At 46.6% G+C, this 17,666-nt stretch overlaps 2 protein-coding genes across 8 annotated transcripts in view; both read left to right on the top strand.

Moving 5' to 3' along the window:
- Positions 1-10,334, top strand: part of Stk38l (serine/threonine kinase 38 like) — a 76,876-nt gene extending 66,542 nt beyond the window's left edge. For 3 of the 4 annotated variants that reach the window (XM_039108393.2, XM_039108394.2, XM_063286725.1), the window contains 8 exons: positions 716-870; positions 1,224-1,326; positions 1,503-1,564; positions 3,065-3,182; positions 3,554-3,677; positions 4,755-4,850; positions 6,943-7,034; positions 7,144-10,334. In XM_039108393.2, the coding sequence (XP_038964321.1) occupies positions 716-870; positions 1,224-1,326; positions 1,503-1,564; positions 3,065-3,182; positions 3,554-3,677; positions 4,755-4,850; positions 6,943-7,034; positions 7,144-7,271 (878 nt within the window). In that variant the 3' untranslated portion in view covers positions 7,272-10,334. 4 annotated transcript variants of the gene reach the window in all.
- Positions 10,335-15,586: 5,252 nt separating this feature from the next.
- The window catches only part of Bmal2 (basic helix-loop-helix ARNT like 2), a 49,288-nt gene continuing 47,208 nt past the window's right edge, over positions 15,587-17,666 (top strand). The window contains exon 1 of one of the 4 annotated variants that reach the window (XM_039107944.2): positions 15,587-16,770. In XM_039107944.2, coding sequence (XP_038963872.1) covers positions 16,758-16,770 — 13 coding nt within the window. In that variant the 5' untranslated portion in view covers positions 15,587-16,757. The remainder of the gene's footprint in view (positions 16,771-17,666) is intronic. The other 3 variants (XM_039107946.2, XM_039107945.2, XM_039107947.2) reach the window with 3 other exon arrangements.

Consider the following 17,666-nt stretch of genomic DNA (forward strand, 5'->3'; position numbering starts at 1 on the left):
GTGCAGCAGCAATGTCCGTTTTACCACTGACTCTTACATCTAACCATGGGTTTTCAGTATGTACTTTAATGGCAGGTGATTTGGAAAGACTATTAAGCTGACATGTTAAATACTATCATCCTCTGTTCATGGTAACCCACTATAGAGTTAAATACAGTAAGCCTGCATACAGAACAGAAAGACAAGATTCTGGTGTCAAGGCTTGTTCATTCTTTGTGTTTCTGAACTGCAGCTCTGCTCCCGATAGCTCTGCCTGCCCCCACTGCACCTTGGCATGCACTTGGCAGGGTGTCTGCAGGTACTGGGCAAGTCCTAAAACTGAAAATCTGCATGGTCTATCCACACTTACAAAGAGTATAGAAGAGTATTCCCTCTAAGCTGGGGCTACTACATGCCCACAATTCCAGTACTAGGGTTCTAAGTACAATTACTAAAATTCACAAAATGGATCTGGGACTGGGGCTTCAGGGTTCATTGTCTCACTCCAGTGAAGGTTGAAGCTATGGGCACCTGCGAGGGAGCAACGCAGAGGCAGCTTTGTTAAGGAGGACATTGGGAAAGTGAGTAAGTGGGGTGGGTGCAGGAGGATGAAATGTTCAAGGTCGTTCTTAGCTGCTTTGTGAGTTCCAGGCCAGCCCAGGCTTCCTAAGGCCCTCACTAAAAACAAGAACAGGAGTAGTCTCGTTTTCCTAAGTTGGTACTTTGTCCTTCTCAGGTGACATGATGACATTGCTGATGAAGAAGGACACCTTAACAGAAGAGGAGACGCAGTTCTACATCTCAGAGACTGTCTTGGCGATTGACGCAATCCACCAGCTAGGCTTCATCCACCGGGACATCAAGCCAGACAACCTTTTACTGGATGCCAAGGCATGTGGGGAGCAGAGAGAGAGCCCTGGGCTTCGGCTGTGCCGTGACGTGCTGCGGCATCCTGGCTCACATAGCAGCAGTGGTTTAGGGTCTTTGGGGTAATCAAGATTTTTCCTAGAAAGTGCAGAAAGTGACCTCATGGAGAAATAGCTTCAAAAACTCCGTTTTCCCTTGGTTTAAAACAACAACAACAACAACAACCCCTCAAACATGCATAATCTCACATTTCAGCTAAGTGTGGTGTGGTGTTCTAAGTTAGGATTTTCGTAACGACTGCAGTAAAAGTTTATAAGAAGTTCTTCTGTTTTGAGAGTTAACATAATATGGCTTACTAGAATCTGTTGTTGTTTTAGGGACATGTAAAACTATCTGATTTTGGTTTGTGCACGGGGTTAAAGAAGGCTCACAGGACTGAATTCTACAGAAACCTCACACACAACCCACCAAGCGACTTCTGTAAGTTTACGTTTTTTTTTCTTCAGATGAAACTTTGTAGTTTTGAAGCTTTGGTTCTGTGAGGCAGGGAGGCTCTCTCCGACACCCCCCGCCCACCCTGAGCTGAGCTGCCCACGTTTTAGATGTAGGTGTGGCCAGTTTCCCGCTCTGGTGACACTGTGTCTTGTTGAAATCAGCATTTCAGAACATGAACTCGAAGCGGAAAGCAGAGACGTGGAAGAAGAACAGGAGGCAGCTGGTGAGTCGCCACGCTCTGAAGAGAGATGCCCTGGTCAGAGGACACAGCCTGTCCCCTGTCTCCGCTTCAGCACACTGAATGGTGCAGGCTGAGTGACTTGGGCCCTGTTTGACTCAAGGATCTAGGTTCACTGAAGGTCGATGGACAGTGACTTCAGACTGCACTTTCTCCCACCCCTGAAGGCTAAAGACTCAGACACTTGTGAGACTTCACAGTGCAGCATGTTTTGTTACGTGAGAACTGAGAGAAAGGGAGAGAGCTAGGACGAGGAGGAGGAGGAAGAGGAGAGGAGGAGGAGGAGAGGAGATGGAGGAGAAGGAGAGGAGGAAGAGGAGGAGGAGGACGACGACGAGGAGGACAGGGAGGAGGATGAGGAGGATGAGGAGGAGGATGAGGAGGACGAGGAGGTTTTACTGAATATAAGTACTGCTTCCTTCCTCGTTGCATTTCTGTAGTTAACCAGGATGTGAACATTTACAATTCAGAGAGTGGCTTTCACTCATTTCCCTACACAATGCCCACCGTACGCAGCAGACCCCTTTGTCAGCATTTATCAGCTCAGGTAAACAGGGAAGAAGCTGCTGGCTTCGTCCATTCCCCTGGGACGAGCTGGGCTGAGGTAGCAGCAGTCTGGCGCCTCCAGCACACATTTTTGAGCTCATTTGCCAAGTAGTGACAACCTTCATATTCTAATAAACTTCAGAGATTTAGAAATGTACTTAGCTGTACATTAAGGAGAAAAAATTCTATTTTTAAATGTGTCGTTTTAAATCAGATTTTACATTTGAGAAAAATATCACAGACTTATTGTTTTGAAGGGGAAGAAGTGAATGTGGTGACTTCTGACTTTCCTACTAACAGAGCAAATGCAGCAGCTTCTACCTGTGCACAGTGACTCTTCTGTTGGCCAGGGGTCATCACCTTAGGTCAGGGCTCCCAGGGGAGAAGCACAGGTGAGCTCATTGATGTCTAGAGCAGGATATTCCTTGAGCACACTGACTGCCAGTCCTGTGTTTCCCCAGGTCCTTGAAATGACAGTCTGTTGTCACAGGTATCCACTGGTGCCTAGAGTGGTACCCCTCCTTGATTTGATGTGGATCAAGGAGACAGCTCTTGCTGGGATGCCTGGAACTAAGTTACAAGGAAGGTGCTTCTGGCTTATAGAACTTTTCTTGTTTTATCCTCAGAGTGAGCTGTTGTAGGCTCTCTTGCCTGGATCTTTGGTAAGCAGAGCTGGGGTTCAGAGAGCCTGAACACACATGAGAGTGAGCAGGGAGTCGGCCCACTGAACTCATGCAGGGCCTCTCCTGGGGCCAGAGTCCTGTGTTGTGTGCATCGTGCCTGACTCAGCCTCTGCCGTGAGCTTTTCATGTAACACACAGACACCTATAACTGAGAACTCGTCTCCTCCGTCTAGTGCTTCCTCCTGTAGGAAGCCATTCTCAGGTTCTGTTCTATAAGTGGTTCCGAGTGCTGCTCTGACACTCTGCTTCTCCGCAGGCTTATTCCACAGTTGGAACACCAGACTACATTGCTCCAGAGGTCTTCATGCAGACAGGGTACAACAAGCTGTGTGACTGGTGGTCCTTGGGAGTGATTATGTATGAGATGCTAATAGGTAGGTTCTGTTGTGTGATGATACACATGTCTTTTGGTGCCATTGTTTGAACTTATTATAGCTATTAAAGACTAATAGAGCACAGTCATTTTGAACCGGTTTCTCATGTTTATCAATGTTAAATACATATAGATAAATACCCAGTAAACTGTCTGGGGCTCTTGTGGTAGGAGGTAGTTAATTAGCTTGGCTTCCTTTATCAGGTTGGAAATGCAGGGCTCAGATAAAATGGAGTGGGTTTTATCCCTGTGGACCTCCTGAGTAACTGTATGGTGAGCTGGCGCATGAGTGCTGTTTCCTTTCTTGTGGCACATACTGTGGTCTGCTTGAATTGTCCCAGCGCTGATAAATTGTTGATCTCTGGTGCCCAGGCTTTCCACCTTTCTGCTCCGAGACACCTCAAGAAACGTACAGGAAAGTTATGAGCTGGAAGGAGACGCTGGCATTTCCTCCAGAGGTGCCCGTCTCTGAGAAAGCCAAGGACTTGATTCTCAGGTCAGTGGCTCTTAAACCTTGACAAGTGCATGAATGGTCAGGGTCTCTGAGGCAGGGAAAGTCTTGGGAGGAAAAATACCACTGATTCGATTAGTCAGGGAGGTCAGTATAAAGAAAGGTTTTTACAAAATTTGATCTTTAAAAAAGATTTTATTTATTTTTACTTGTGTGTGTGTGGGTACCACTTGCCCATGGAGGCTAGAAGACCCCTTGGAGCTGGAGTTACAGACAGTTGTGAGCCACCCTAAGTGTTCTCGACTGCTGATTTCCCCAGACTCGCAAAAGGCAAACACTTTAAAGACTTGTAGGAAAACGGTGTTCAGAAGAGAGAGAGGAGATCTTGTTGGATATCCTGGTAATAGGATCAGCAAAGTGTCACTTACTCATGTTCAACTACAAGGACTCAGTACGTCAGATAGGAAAGGAGAGTAAATGTGTCAGAAGCTCTTGCCATAGAGTGCACAGGAACTCAGGCAGAAGACTGCCTCACCAGTGCTGGAGGAGCGTGAATTGAGACGACCCTTGAGAGCAGACAGCTGGCAGCATGCTGTATAAAATCGTTAAGCTGTACATGACCTTTGACCTAGCAGTTTCATTTCAAGGAATTTAATTGGACATTTAACTGTGTAGGGGTAAAGAGTTAGGTATGTTTCTTATTTATTTTAGTTGTGAAAAATTGAAACTTATAGAAGTCTTCAGTGGTAGCAGTGGATGGATCAATCTGATATCTCTGTATAAAGTTACTTCACGGGAAAATACTGAGCAGCATTACAAAATTTTCTAGTATAATCAATGAAGAAAAAGTCTTAAAGTAACGGTTATTGTGTTAATACAATATTTTACATTTTATTATTGTATTAATTTTGTTATTACATTAATATTATAAGATGAAAAGTAGCTACAGAATGTTTACTGGTTATCTCTAAAGGATAGGTTTATGGGTAACTTGTATTTTCTCTGTATTTCCCATAGTAGCTTCAATATCTAAATTGAAACGCTTTATAAAAACATTCGAAGTAATAACTACTAGAGTGTTTGAGATGAAAAATGTGCCTGATAATTGGTTTTCCTTTCTAGATTTTGTACTGATTCTGAAAACAGAATTGGGAATGGTGGTGTGGAAGAGATCAAAGGTCATCCGTTCTTTGAGGGTGTGGACTGGGGGCACATAAGGTATGTTCTGCAGCCTGAGCTGACAAACACCAGCTTCTGGATTTGGTGGTTACTGCACTTCTGTTCCTTCTAGACTCATGATTCTCAACCTGTTGGTTGCAACCCCTCTGTGAATTAAATGACCCTTTCACAGTGGTCACCTAAGACCATCGTAAAACGCAGATATTTCCATTATGATTCCTAACAGTAGCAAAATTACAGTTACAAAGTAGCAACAAAAATAATTTTATGGATGGGGTCACCACCACATGAGAAACTGTACTAAAGGTCACAGCACTGGGAAGGTTGAGAACCCCTGAGACTGAGCACGAGAGGCAGTGCCGCTGCTTCTGAGAAGTCACTGCCTCTGCAGCTGCTCAGTGTCTTCCCTGGAGGTCACACTGCGTGTCTAGTACTTCCCACTGTGTGCCAGTACATTCATGAGACTGTCCTGTAAACGCTCATCTTCTCCTGGCACTGCTGTCAGTGTCTTGCCCACGGGGACAAGCTAGAGTTTCTAGACACAGCACAGTGACTATGGAAGCAGTCGCACAGCAGAGCAGAGCCTAAACTCACTGTGGCAGGGCAGGAAGTCCAGACCTGCCGCTCACTCGCTGTCCCCTCACCTGGGGCTGTGCACAAGCATGGCCGGCACAGGCTTCTCATGACTTGCACCTCAGCACCCAATAGATCCTTTAGATGTTTGCTGAAAAACTGAAATGCCTGCCTCAGGGCTGGAGAGGGCCTCAGAGGTTAAGAGCACTGGCTGCTCTTCCAGAGGTCCTGAGTTCAATTCCCAGCAACCACATGGTGGCTCACAACCATCTGTGATGGGATCTGGTGTCCCCTTCTGGTGTGTAGGATACATGTAGGCAGAACACTCTCTACAGAGTAAATAAATGTTTTTTTTTGTTTGTTTAAAGAAATATTAAAATAAAATTTAAAAAGGCTGATAAGGTGCCGTTATCTGAAAAGACAGATAATCTGAGTTCAGTTCCTGGGTCCCTCAAGGTAGAAGAAGAGAATCAACTCCTGAATGTGGTCCTCTGACCTCTACACTTGTGATATGGTGTGTGTTGTGTGTTGTGGGGTGTGTGTGTGTCTATACACTTAATAAATAAGTAAATAAATATAATTTAAAAGGTTTTTTGTTTTGTTTTTGAGGAGTTGTTGTTGGCTTTTGGTTTCATTTTTATTGTTGTTTGGGTTTCACTGTGTAGCCCAGGCTATCCTGGAACTCATTCTGCAGACCAGGCTAGCCTCAAACTCAAAGATCTGCCTGCTTCTGCTCCTGAGTGCTAGAATTAAAGGTGTACACCACCACAGCCAGGCCAATTTAAAAGTTTTAAATGACATTTTAACTGTTTCTATAGTTAAATGTTTTTAGCATAAGAAGGCATTTTTGTGAATAGATTTTTTTTTTAGCCTAACCTCTCTGGTCCTCATAAAGTTTATATGAATGACAAGCTTTGCGTTCAGACTTTATCAAAATATGAGTGCCTCCCTTTTTCCCAGATGACTTGGTATTTACTAGTCCTTACTAGAATTTTAGTGCTAATTCACTTACATAGATCTGATGTCCCTGTCTCCTACTTTTCAGTCAAATACCTTCTCTTTTAATTTTCTTTTCACCTAAAAAAAAAAAAAAAAAACCCAGCATGAAGGGCTAGGACTGTGTTCGCAGTAGAGGACGTATCTGTCTCTCTTCAGTCTCCAGTGCTGGGGTGGGGGTGAGAGTGGGGGACATGAGAAAGTCTTCATGTAAAACTTCCAAGTAAATGAAAACATTTTAGTAAAAAAATATCACACTCAACTATCTTGCCCTCCATTTAGCTGTGTTCAGAGCCACGGCAGACAGACACCCTTGGGTTTCCTGTCCTGTGCTGCAGTGGGCAAGACATTTTAGAGTGGTTGGTCGGACAGTTACGAGTTCAAGATGGTGGTCACAGTCGCACGCAGTGTGACCTCCAGGGAAGACACTGAGCAGCTGCAGAGGCAGTGACTTCTCAGAGGGGGCAGCACTGCCTCTCGTGCTTAGTCTAAGGGGTTCTCAACCATCCTAGTGCTGTGACCCTTTACACAGTTCCTCATGGCTGCCGAATTGCCTTTGCAGGGAAAGACCAGCAGCTATCCCTATAGAAATCCGGAGCATAGATGACACCTCAAACTTCGATGACTTCCCTGAGTCTGATATCTTACAGCCAGGTAAGAGGTTCACAAGCGTATCTACACTGCTGCCACCGTGAGGTGACGGGTGCATCACTGATGAAATCCCTTTGCCTTTAGCTGACTTTTTTTTCTTTCTTCTTTCTAGTGCCGAATACCACAGAGCCTGACTACAAATCCAAAGACTGGGTCTTTCTCAATTACACCTACAAAAGGTTTGAAGGGCTGACCCAGCGAGGCTCCATCCCCACGTACATGAAAGCTGGGAAGTTATGATGATTACAGCTGCCCATAGCCAGGAGAGCTCAGAGAGCTGCATCCCCAGGCCGGCTCTGTGTCAGCACCAGGAGCTCCAGGACGGTGCCGCTCTCCAGCCCCAGCTGGGGGGAACATCTACAGCTTGGGAGTCTGAGACTGCTACGGCTATGGGAAGTGATCTGCGTCTCTCTCTCTCTCTCTCTCTCTCTCTCTCTCTCTCTCTCTCTCTCTCTCTCTCTGTAGTAACTTTATTGTACTGAGGTACTGAAACAGAGGAACGGATATTCCCTCCTGACTGCTGTCTGTGTGCACGGTGAGAGTCCATATGCTGCACTTCCTTCCAATTGCAGCACTGATCCAGCCAGAACCACATCGCACTGATGGCACCATGCAGCCTGGAGGCACTCCTTCCTGGTGTCCCTGCTTCACTGCAGAGCTCGTGGGTCTAGAATCAGTGAAAAGCCATCTTCTGTAGCTGCTGTCAGAACATTTGCCCTGTTGGTTTGGACATTGTAGGCTCTACGTGAAGACAGTTTCTGTACCGGCTGCAAGGAACTTAAGGACACTGACTCCGACATTAGAATTCTCTGTCAAGCTCTCATGCAGACCCCGTGGTAGCGAAGATGAGCTTCTGTCAGCATGAGGACGTTTCTCACCTCCACCGCAACATCCTCCAAGGCCGATGGTGCTGAGAGATATTGACGATATGCACACAGGGAGATGTGCCCGGTGACTGTCAGCTACTTCTCTGTGACACAAGGACTCCATTTTTAACAGGAGGACATAGCATTGTTTCCTTGGAGGATGGTGAGCGAGTTTCAGAAGTGACCATGAAAGCTGCCTGTAGAACCTACCTAGTGCGTTTTTATTAAACTATTTTTTTAAATGTCAGACTTCTGATCAAGTCAATGGACACTGTGGAGAGCAGAGTGTGACTCACTGGCTTTCTGCAGAGGTGGTCATGCTGGTGGCCCTGTGTTCCCTTGACAGCACTAGTGCCATTGTTTCCAATGAACCAAAGACCCTGGACAGTGGCTGTTGGGGGAGTGGAGCTCCGCTTTCCAGGGGTGCTGTGCTCCACTGATAGACCTTAGACAGGCCGGTCCTGTGTCTGATAGCTCATCACTGGTTAAAGTTAGCCATAATGAACTAAAGGAGTGGGTGCAGACTGACAGGGTGTGACTGGTGACTGGGCAGATTCTCGGGGTTCCCTAAGGGTTATGTCGTCTGTTTTGCTTAGCATTTTAATTCCCAAACAACTTCTGAGGAGGTGTAGCTTTGTGAGTTGTAGTAACTTCTCAGGGAGTGGCTAATGTTTATCATCTGTGATGTGATGCAGTGAGGCTTTATGGGAGAAATGTCTCCTGAGGGGACGGAGCAATGCCTTGTGACCCTCCTTCATCAAGGCCATCAGCTCCTGATGTATGTTGGTGAGTCCTTTCAGGCCAACCAGTGTGTCCCCATTTTGCTGCTGAGTCTGGCAATGACCACCACCTGCTGATCCACTGACTGGATCCAGCTGTAGTCTGGTCAAACCTTTGCCCAGTATTTGGAGAAAACACTGAAAGTGGTGGGTAAGCCTCCTTGATGACTTTAGCTGCCTTAGTATCTGCAGGGCATGTAAGCTTCTCAAGGGTACTTCAGCCGCAGAGACCCCTGGCTGTAGGGATCCTACCTTTTCTTTCAGAAGGGGACTTTTCTAGTGTGAGGGTGACTGGGTTAGATAGGAGACCTTGCCAGTTTCTTTAGCTACTACCTAACTACTGCGGGGTGACAGTGTTCCAGTCCAGGTACCTGGGGCAGGTCGAGATGAGTGCAAAGGAGGGTGACTGAGGGACTGAGGGGGACTGAAAGGGACTGAGAGGGACTGAGGGACAGACCACTCCTTCTGACCTCTCTGTTGTGGTGAGAGGTAGCTTCCCTGGTGGTAGGGAGGCATTTTGGGAAGTTTGCCTTGCTGGTTGTCTCCTCCCCGGCATTAACATGGCTTCCCACTCTTGAGGAATCTCTGATGAAGTGTTCCTCAGCTAGTGTAAAGGCCCTAAAGACTGTCTACCCGTGGCAGCAAACATATGAGGTATGGTGCAAATTACGCACATGCTTTGCAGACTGACTTTTCCATTGCACATTTCCCATATTTTAGGTGAGTAATGTAATTTAGGTAATAAACCCTATCTTAACCCACTGGGCATAGTGACATTTTCTCTTCATCTCGATTTTGAATCAAAGTTTTATTGTAAACAGTGGTTTGGGCTTTTCTAAGGATACAGAAAATGTGTATAACAATGCAGATGTATTGGTTTCAGGTGATTGAATAGAGACTTGTATTTTTTCATTAAAACCTTTGTGTTGAAGCAGTTACTCACCACTAAGTCTGCAGATGTATGAAACCCTGGGCTGTCCAAAGTCAGGTATGACCACTTAACCATAGGTGCCTGATCAGCTGTTTAGAGAAAATGCCAGCTACAAGATATTAAATATGCTCTTTGGTTGCTAGGCCTTAAGATAGGGCTCCCTTATTCCCATGTCAGCATAGCTTTGAAACACGTGCACAGCTCTGTACATTTCAAAATACCTTCAAGTATACTGTGTTTTGGGGTCAAGAATTTAGTCCACCAGTCAGTCTCTGCTGGAAGGAGAGAGAGCTAGCCACTTATCTTTTGCCAGTCTACAAGTAAGTTACTTGAGGGTCAGAAAAGGTCACTGGCTACCTGGCACATCCTCTCTTTGAATTGTTAAAATTCAGGAAGTCCAAAAGTAACTGTTTTGCTGTGATCATGATTATTTCTCATTTTATTTCGAAATTATTTTCCCTGTGGAAGTGCACTTATTTCTGAAAAATCTTAAAGAAGCCAACACTTAATAAATACGAGACACTTGAGACTACTAGAAATATTTTTTATTACAAAATGTGAGGAGCTAAAGGAATAAAGTAATAGAAGTGTATTGTAGTTTTTTTTTTTTTAAGCAATATAATCTAGCAGTTGTCCAGAACTGTCAGGCTTCTGAGCCCATCCAGCGTTTTGAAGGTCGTTGGGCAGGGGCAGTGGGCAAACGAGAATAAAGCCACGTTTACAAAAACTATTGGTGGGTTGCGTGTTTTGTGTGTTGTTGGGTTTCAGATCAGTGTTGTCCAAAACTTAAATACTATATTGTAAGTAAAATCACCAAATGGCTATGACATCTGCAGCCATCTCGGAAGGATTAAAGTATTTGAAATTTTGAATCAAGACAGTTGAACAAGTCCAGGTTTAAAATTGTTCAGGTCCAGAACTGAAAACACACACCATTGTAAGTTGTCATTTTAGGGATTTGCTGTTAAGTCTTATACATAGCCCCCCATTGAGTCAGAAGCCAGAGGCATCAGCAAACTGAAGGTCACAACAATGGGGACATAGGATCGACTCAGCTACCACCCACCCACGTGTCCCTTTCTGTGGAAGTCACAACCAGCACTTGCCAGAGAGAGCCAGGCAAAATCCCGTGGACCCCAACAGCACCACTCCATACTAGCTGTGCTCCTGGGTCCCCAGCATGCATCAGTGGTGATGTGGGAACAGGAGGTTGGAATTCGAGGAGAGCAAAGTTTCAGGCTCTTAAACCCAAGATGTCTAGTGGAACAACTTGCGTTCATAAGCATATTTTCGCTTATATGATGCGCTGTCTGACAACTGTTCTGTAAAGAAATGGACTCGCCAGAATGCAGGGTGTTGCCCTGGAGCCCCACGCCTGTACTCCTTACCGCCAAAGCACAGAGCACGCTCCATCAGACCGGCTCCCCGTGCATCTAGAACCTCAGGAATACAGGCGTGTGATGACAGAGTTGTCATGAGGGATAATGAGTGCAGGCGACACAAGGTGAGAGGTTTCACCACTAAGGAAGTGGTCTCAGCATAAGGTGGTACGGTCTCTTCCGGGGTAGTCAGTTCAGCAGCACAAAACATGAAGTATGAGAATCTTCCCGTTGTATTAACTTCTGTCATCCATGTTGCTTTGTCCTTGGTCAGAGAGAGAGAGAGAGAGAGAGAGAGAGAGAGAGAGAGAGAGAGCGCAAGCGAGCTACAGAGACTTAAGTATCACACAGCTTAAGTTTTTAAGAGGACTCTGTTGTGCTGAAGAGAGAACTGAGCAGTTAAGAGTAAATACTGCTCCTGTAGAGGACTTGAATTTGGGTCCCAGCACCCATGCGAGGGACAGTTACCTGTAAACGCCAGCTCCAGGGGGATCAGATGACTGACATCCGTTGGCATATACACATATAGGTATAATAAAAATAAGATTCTGAGAGTAAAGAAAAAAAATGAGCGGGAAAGTGCCCTCCACCCTCCCCACCCCCCGTTACTGGCTATGACTTTTAATTAACTGGTACCAGGCTAGTAGTTGACTTAAATCAGGATTTAGGTCCCTAGTACCAGGGTCAGTCTCACTGTACATCTGTGGATGCCTGAAACCAAGTTAGTGTTCTTCCAAGAATCCTCAGTTAATCAAAAGGCCCTAGAAACAAGTGTGCACTGGACACCTGCAATTCTAGTCTGGGCCACCGTGTCTCAAAGAAGAAGGAGAAAGCTACAACCCGCACGTAAATCCGTCTTGGCCAGTGAGCTGCAGGCCATACTTCATCCTTCTTGACCCACCCGAAGAGGAACACTGAGAACCACTGTGCAGGGTGCTAGATCCCAGGTTCCTTGTGCTCTAAGGAGCTAATTATATCTGTTGTGCTTTTGGCTCCCTGCCCAGATGCTGCCCTTTAGGGCTTATGTCTTCTAAAATGTTATAAAGAAATACAGAGTCCCCCACTTCATCTCTCAACCCAGCCAGGGGTGGGTGGACCAACTACTGTGGACTCGGGTGCTGTGTCTAAAGGGAGGGTGTTCCTAACCTTTGGGAAAAAAAGTGTGTCTCATCCAGGAGCTGTGGGGTAGAGCTGAGACCATGCTCTCATCCTGGTTGGATTTGGAGACTACTGAGCTCTAGAGAGAGAGGCCACTGATAGACTCACCAAAAGAATGTGACAGGTTTATTATTGGTTATTGTGGGAACAACTTTAATAAAGTAATGGGTTGTGTACAGTAGGGGCAGAACAACACCACAGAGTCGAGTGCACGGTAAGTGCTAGGTGGCCCTACTCTGTAACTAAGGCCACTTTCAAAACTCAGTTGGCTTTTAGTAAAAACAATTCCAAAAACATTGAAAACAGAAAGAAGCTTTTCTGATGTTGTTAAGTTTTTAGCAAGCGGTACAGGGCGCGCACTAACCAGAAGAACTCCCTAAATACCCCATTTAAGAGGACCCTACTCCAGTTCCTCTGCATCCCTCAGACTCTCTCTCTCAGGGACATACTTTCCTCCCGGTGTCTTCTCTGCCACACCCCCCTTTCTTAGGCAAAACACCCATCTTGTTCTTCCGGAAGCCATAGCAGAGCTGTCCATCTAGGTGCACTGAGGAGTTGTGCTTCCATTTCTCCATACCACTCTCTCACTCACAAGCCCACTGCACAAGTCCGGGATTCCTTTCCTGGACTGTTTGTGGAGGCAGAAGGCAAAGGTCATCTGAAGTATCATTAGTGTAATCATTTGTTTTCAACCTCTTATGCTGGGAATCGGTTTTAATGCTTTGTCTTAATTTGGCTGCCCAAGCCGCACTTCCAGACCTGAGGCTCCCTGCCCCGAGCTGGCTTCCATTGCTAATAAAGAATTGCCTAACAGCCAATGGCTGGACAAAATGATGGAGGCAGGACCTTTAGATTGTCAGAGAGAGGGGGGAGGAAGAAGGGAATCACAAGTTGGAGGGAGAGGGATCAGATTTAAGAGCTGCAGAAGAAAACCATTCAGCAATTCAGGTGGAAAGAGAAAGTGGTCCTACGGAGGGGGAGGTGGGGCTGCCCAGAATGTAACAGGGCAGCAAAGATAAAACATAGATTTAGAAGGTGTTTAGCCAGGAATACCGGAGGGAAATGTGTGCTAGCTATGGGGACATTTAGAAATGCCCAACCATTGAACTAGTCAAGGCATATGTATGTGTGTCTGACATTCACAAATCCAGAGAGCTCTTGGGCGGGTCCAGCATGCATGCAACCAGCCAGGAGGCAAAGCGGTTTAATAAACTCACTGCTATACTCTTGAACAGTTGAAATTGGATATTTGTTATTTCTATGAATTTTGGAAAGTATTTTAGGCTTAGCTATGCTGTTGTTTGACCCAGCTGTTGGGAAAGGCTCCTTCTCAGAGCACTCTTTTGCAGAAGAGTGCTGGTTCTGCCTTGAACACTGATCTTACAGGGTCTTTAGCAGTAAAGCAGAGTTACTGTCCACTTGGGGTAAGTGTTCCTGTAACACAAGGCCATTCTTGGGCTCTGAGCTAGAAATGGACTGGTATTGACCAGAGCTCTGTGAGTTGGGGGGCAAATCCATTTTCTCAAAATTTCTCCAAGGAGAAAGTAAGAGGAAAATTCTTGGTTAGGAATAAGAAAATACCTTTCTATCTTTAACACAGGATCTCCTATAGCCCAGGCTAGCCTTGAACTCACTGTACAGCCAAGGGTGACCTTGAGCTCCTGAGCATCCAGCTTTCAATTCTGTGGGGCTGGGATTGCATATATGCGCACCGTCATGTGTCCACGGGGTTCTGGAGCTCAAACCACATCCATAGACCTCCTCGAGCCCCTCAACTTTCTTTGTGTTTGTTTATTTGAGATGGTCCCAGCCCAGGCTGGCCTCCAAATGCACTTGAAGCCAAGGATAACCTGGGCTACTGCTCAATCTTTCTACCCTTACTTCCCAAGTACTAGGATTACAAGTGTGTAGCCTGGCTATTCTTTTTAAAAAATAAAAACCCCTTTGCCTAGTAAAGCTTCCAGAGACTCGTGGATGTTATTGATGGGTGGGGACACTAGAGGGAGAGCAGTTGCCCCAAAGGACCTGGCTCTGCCTGGGCCTACAGCTTCCTGCTTTCCTGGGGGAGCTACATTCTTCTCTTTGTTTTCTGGCTTTGGGAGAAATGAGTCATCGTTTCAGGGAAGAGAGAGGCCTGTGGTGATTCACACATAAGCTCATTGGTCACCGTGTAGGGTGCAAACTCTAGAGAACGCCAACCTAGGATCTTTCTGTTATCTTTCTACCAACTCATTTTTTACTTCTTTAACTGGAGTGTACTCATTGCACATAGTACTGTTTCCTAAGGACCTCATCATCCAAGGACATAAATTACTTTGACCACAGTCTCCCTATTGCTCTTTCCTCTCTCCCTTTGTCCCTAGAGACAGCTTCATAAAATCTAGGATTCTCGGTATTTTTCTGAGACTGACTTGATTCATTTGGTATGGTTATCTCCACTGGGGTTTTCTGAGAAGTGACATAGTTCTGTCCCATTGTGGCTGAAAAAACGTCCACGGTGCATATATACCTCGCTTACCCGCTCACCTGTTGACGGAAACACGTTGGTTGCAAAGCTTAAACCATGTGATCAGGGCTACAACAAAAATGGGTGCTTCAGTGTCTCTGTGGTGAGTTGAATTCCCGGTAGCTGAGTCATTTAGATTCAGTTTTTAAGGCGTCTCTGTGGTGAGTTCCATAGAGGCTGGACTGGTTGGACTCCCACCAGAACTGTGTCCCATGTCCTTTGTCCAATCCTTCTGGGCTATGTGTCATTTGTTGTCTTAATGTCTGCCATTCTGACCGAGACAGCATCTCAGCGTAGTTTGAATTTGCATTTCTGAACACGTTTTCCTGTTTCTTGGCCATCTGTAGTTCATGTTTTGAGAAATGACTGTTTATTTCATTAGCCCACTTAATGATTGGACTTTAAAAAGAAAGATTTATCTTTATGTTTGAACGTTTTTCCTTCATGCATGTATGTGTGCTGCAGGAACCTGAGGAAGTCAGAAGAGAGTGACAGGTGCCCTGGAACTGGAACTCTGGTAGGAAACCTCCATTCGGGTGCTGGGAATGAACTCCAGCAAGTGCCCTTCCACACTGAGCCATCTCTCCAGCCCCTTAGATGGTTTTTTTTTTCTTTCTTTCTTGGCATTTTCTTTGGATTCTTGATGGAGTGTAAACAATAATCTTCGGTCAGATGTCTAGTTAGGAAAGACTTTGTGGAGGTTTGGCCAATTGGTTTGATCATATCAGATTATAATATTGATTTTTATCTACACAATTTACTGAAGGGATTAGAGATGTGTGGGTTTGGAGTGACCTGGATGGAAAAGGAGGAGGAGGAGGAGGGGGAGAGGAGGAGGAAGAGGAGAAGGGGGAGAGGAGGAGGAAGAGGAGGAAGAGGAGGAGGAGGTAGTGGTGGCCACTATGAGAGGAGATGGACCATGAGTACAGGACTAGGAGGAACAGTAAGTATCTGGGGTACACTGCTGGGAGGTAGCCAGGCCTGTAGTTAGAAGAGTAGATTAGGGGTGACACCTAGTAGTTGTCAACACCAAATAAAATAACCATAGTCCGAGTCTCATTTATTTGTAAGTAGTTGGGGATCAGTTTAAATTGCTTGTACTACAAGATTTCCTCCTGTTCTGCCTTGTTCATTTCTTAGCCTTTCTCTGATTAAGAAAACAGAAGTAAATGGGTGGGTGGTTCATCCAGCTCTGGTGGTGGCTGAGGGAATGGCTGGATGACACAGGTAAAAACAGCATCCTGCAGTCAGGACAGGACAACTCTGCCTCACTGTTGGAGTGGAATTTCTATCAAGCTCCTGTCCAGGAGGCATGGTCCCTCTCTGAACAACGACCACTGTCTAGAAAGCTAGAGTCTAAGCAAGTTTTGGGTGGATCTCCAGACTATCCACCAGAGCCTGTGAGTTTTTTTGTCTTTTGTTTTGTTTTTGTTTTTGTTTTTGTTTTTCCTGAGCTGTCCTGTTAGCATTCGGGACTTTGAGTGGTTTTGATGGAGCCCTGTCTTTGCCTGTGATCGGAGCATTTGGGAACCCACTTGCTACACTGTATTAGCTAAAAAGGTCCACACCCTCTGCCCTCTGGACTTAACAAGAAGAGTGTGAGACCCAGTCCTTGGAGATCCAGTGGCTCATGTCAAAACCCCAGCGTTTCCAGTCCTGTTGCTTTACGTGGGCCGAGTATAACCGAGGAATCCCCCTCGCGACCAGTCTGGAGCCAGTCTGTGTGTTCTAGAAGTGTCACTGTAGGATGACGGGAGATCGGGAGCTCCAAGGAGTCTTGATTGCATGTGTTCCTATTTCAGGGGTCCCTAGGGCGGTGTTGACAGAAAAGGGCCAAGCACAAGGACAAGGCTTTCTTAACCATGCAAGGGTCTGTCTCCCTGTCTTCCACCTCTTGCAAGCCTTCTCAGCGCCAACGAGGGCGTGCCTGTTGGCTCAGGGTGGATCTCAGCCCAGCTCGCCAGCCTCTGCGCGCCGGGCTTGGCTAAGGCTCCGCCTGTGCGGGTGCCTGGTCCCGCCCGGGGCTGGCTAGGGGTGCGGGGGCTGCGGTGGCCGAGCCGGTGTGCTCTGGCTGCATGCAGAGAGTCGCGAGACTGTGCGACGCGCAATGGCGGCGCCAGGTGAGTGGCTTGCGGAGACCCCGCACTGTGTCCGGGATCCACGACGGTGAGCTAGGACCCCACCCCACGCTTGGGGAGAGAGGTCTCTGCATGTCTATGCCAGGGTCTCATCTGATGGCTGCGGGTCAAGGCATTGGGTCCCTGCAGCCTCAGCGCGGGTGTATCGCCTCTGTGACCCAGTCCGGGGTGTGGGTCAGGTCCCAGCTGGGTCCTGTAGTGGGCGAGCTGCAGGCACAATCCAGAGTCTGTGTGCTCTGCAGCCTGCCGCTCGAATTTGTTCCTCTCTGGAAGAAGCAGCCGGTTCCAGGGTGCTGGCAGGAGGCCACACTGTGCTGGGTCCTGACTGCCTGGGGAGTGCAGAGGAGCGCAAACACCCTCTTATCAAAGCCTCTGTAAAGCGTAGTGGACTTGGGATGGGAGTGGAGGAAAAATTCTTATCTTCCAGGACTGGGGATTGCACCCAGGACTTCAGGCCAGAGCTGTAACTTCAGCTCCCTTTATTTTGTGAGTCTCATTGGGAGTTTTGCCTCACGGGTCCTCTGTCGCTCGCTCTCAGTGGTAAAACGTGTCTCCTCTGGAACATCATCACCATTATTTCACAGAGGATAATCACGAAAAGCTGTTATTTATGGCAGGCGGGAGTCAGGAGGATAAAAAAAAATACCAGTAAAAAAAACAGCCACGGAAGTCAAGGTCGCAGTTAGTTTGACGGGGTAGCTGGCTGGCTGAGATTGATTGGTGATTAATCGATCGATTGATTTCTTGCTGTGTAGTCCTTGGCTAGCTGGAACTTGTATGACCAACTTGACCTGGACTTGCATCCCAAGAGCTGGCTACAGGCTTGTCTCAACTTTCTGGTGTAAATTTAATAAATGGTGGGAAATTTCTGCCTGTGA

Source organism: Rattus norvegicus, chromosome 4 (genome assembly GCF_036323735.1).
Source record: "Rattus norvegicus strain BN/NHsdMcwi chromosome 4, GRCr8, whole genome shotgun sequence".
Classification (NCBI taxonomy): domain Eukaryota; kingdom Metazoa; phylum Chordata; class Mammalia; order Rodentia; family Muridae; genus Rattus; species Rattus norvegicus.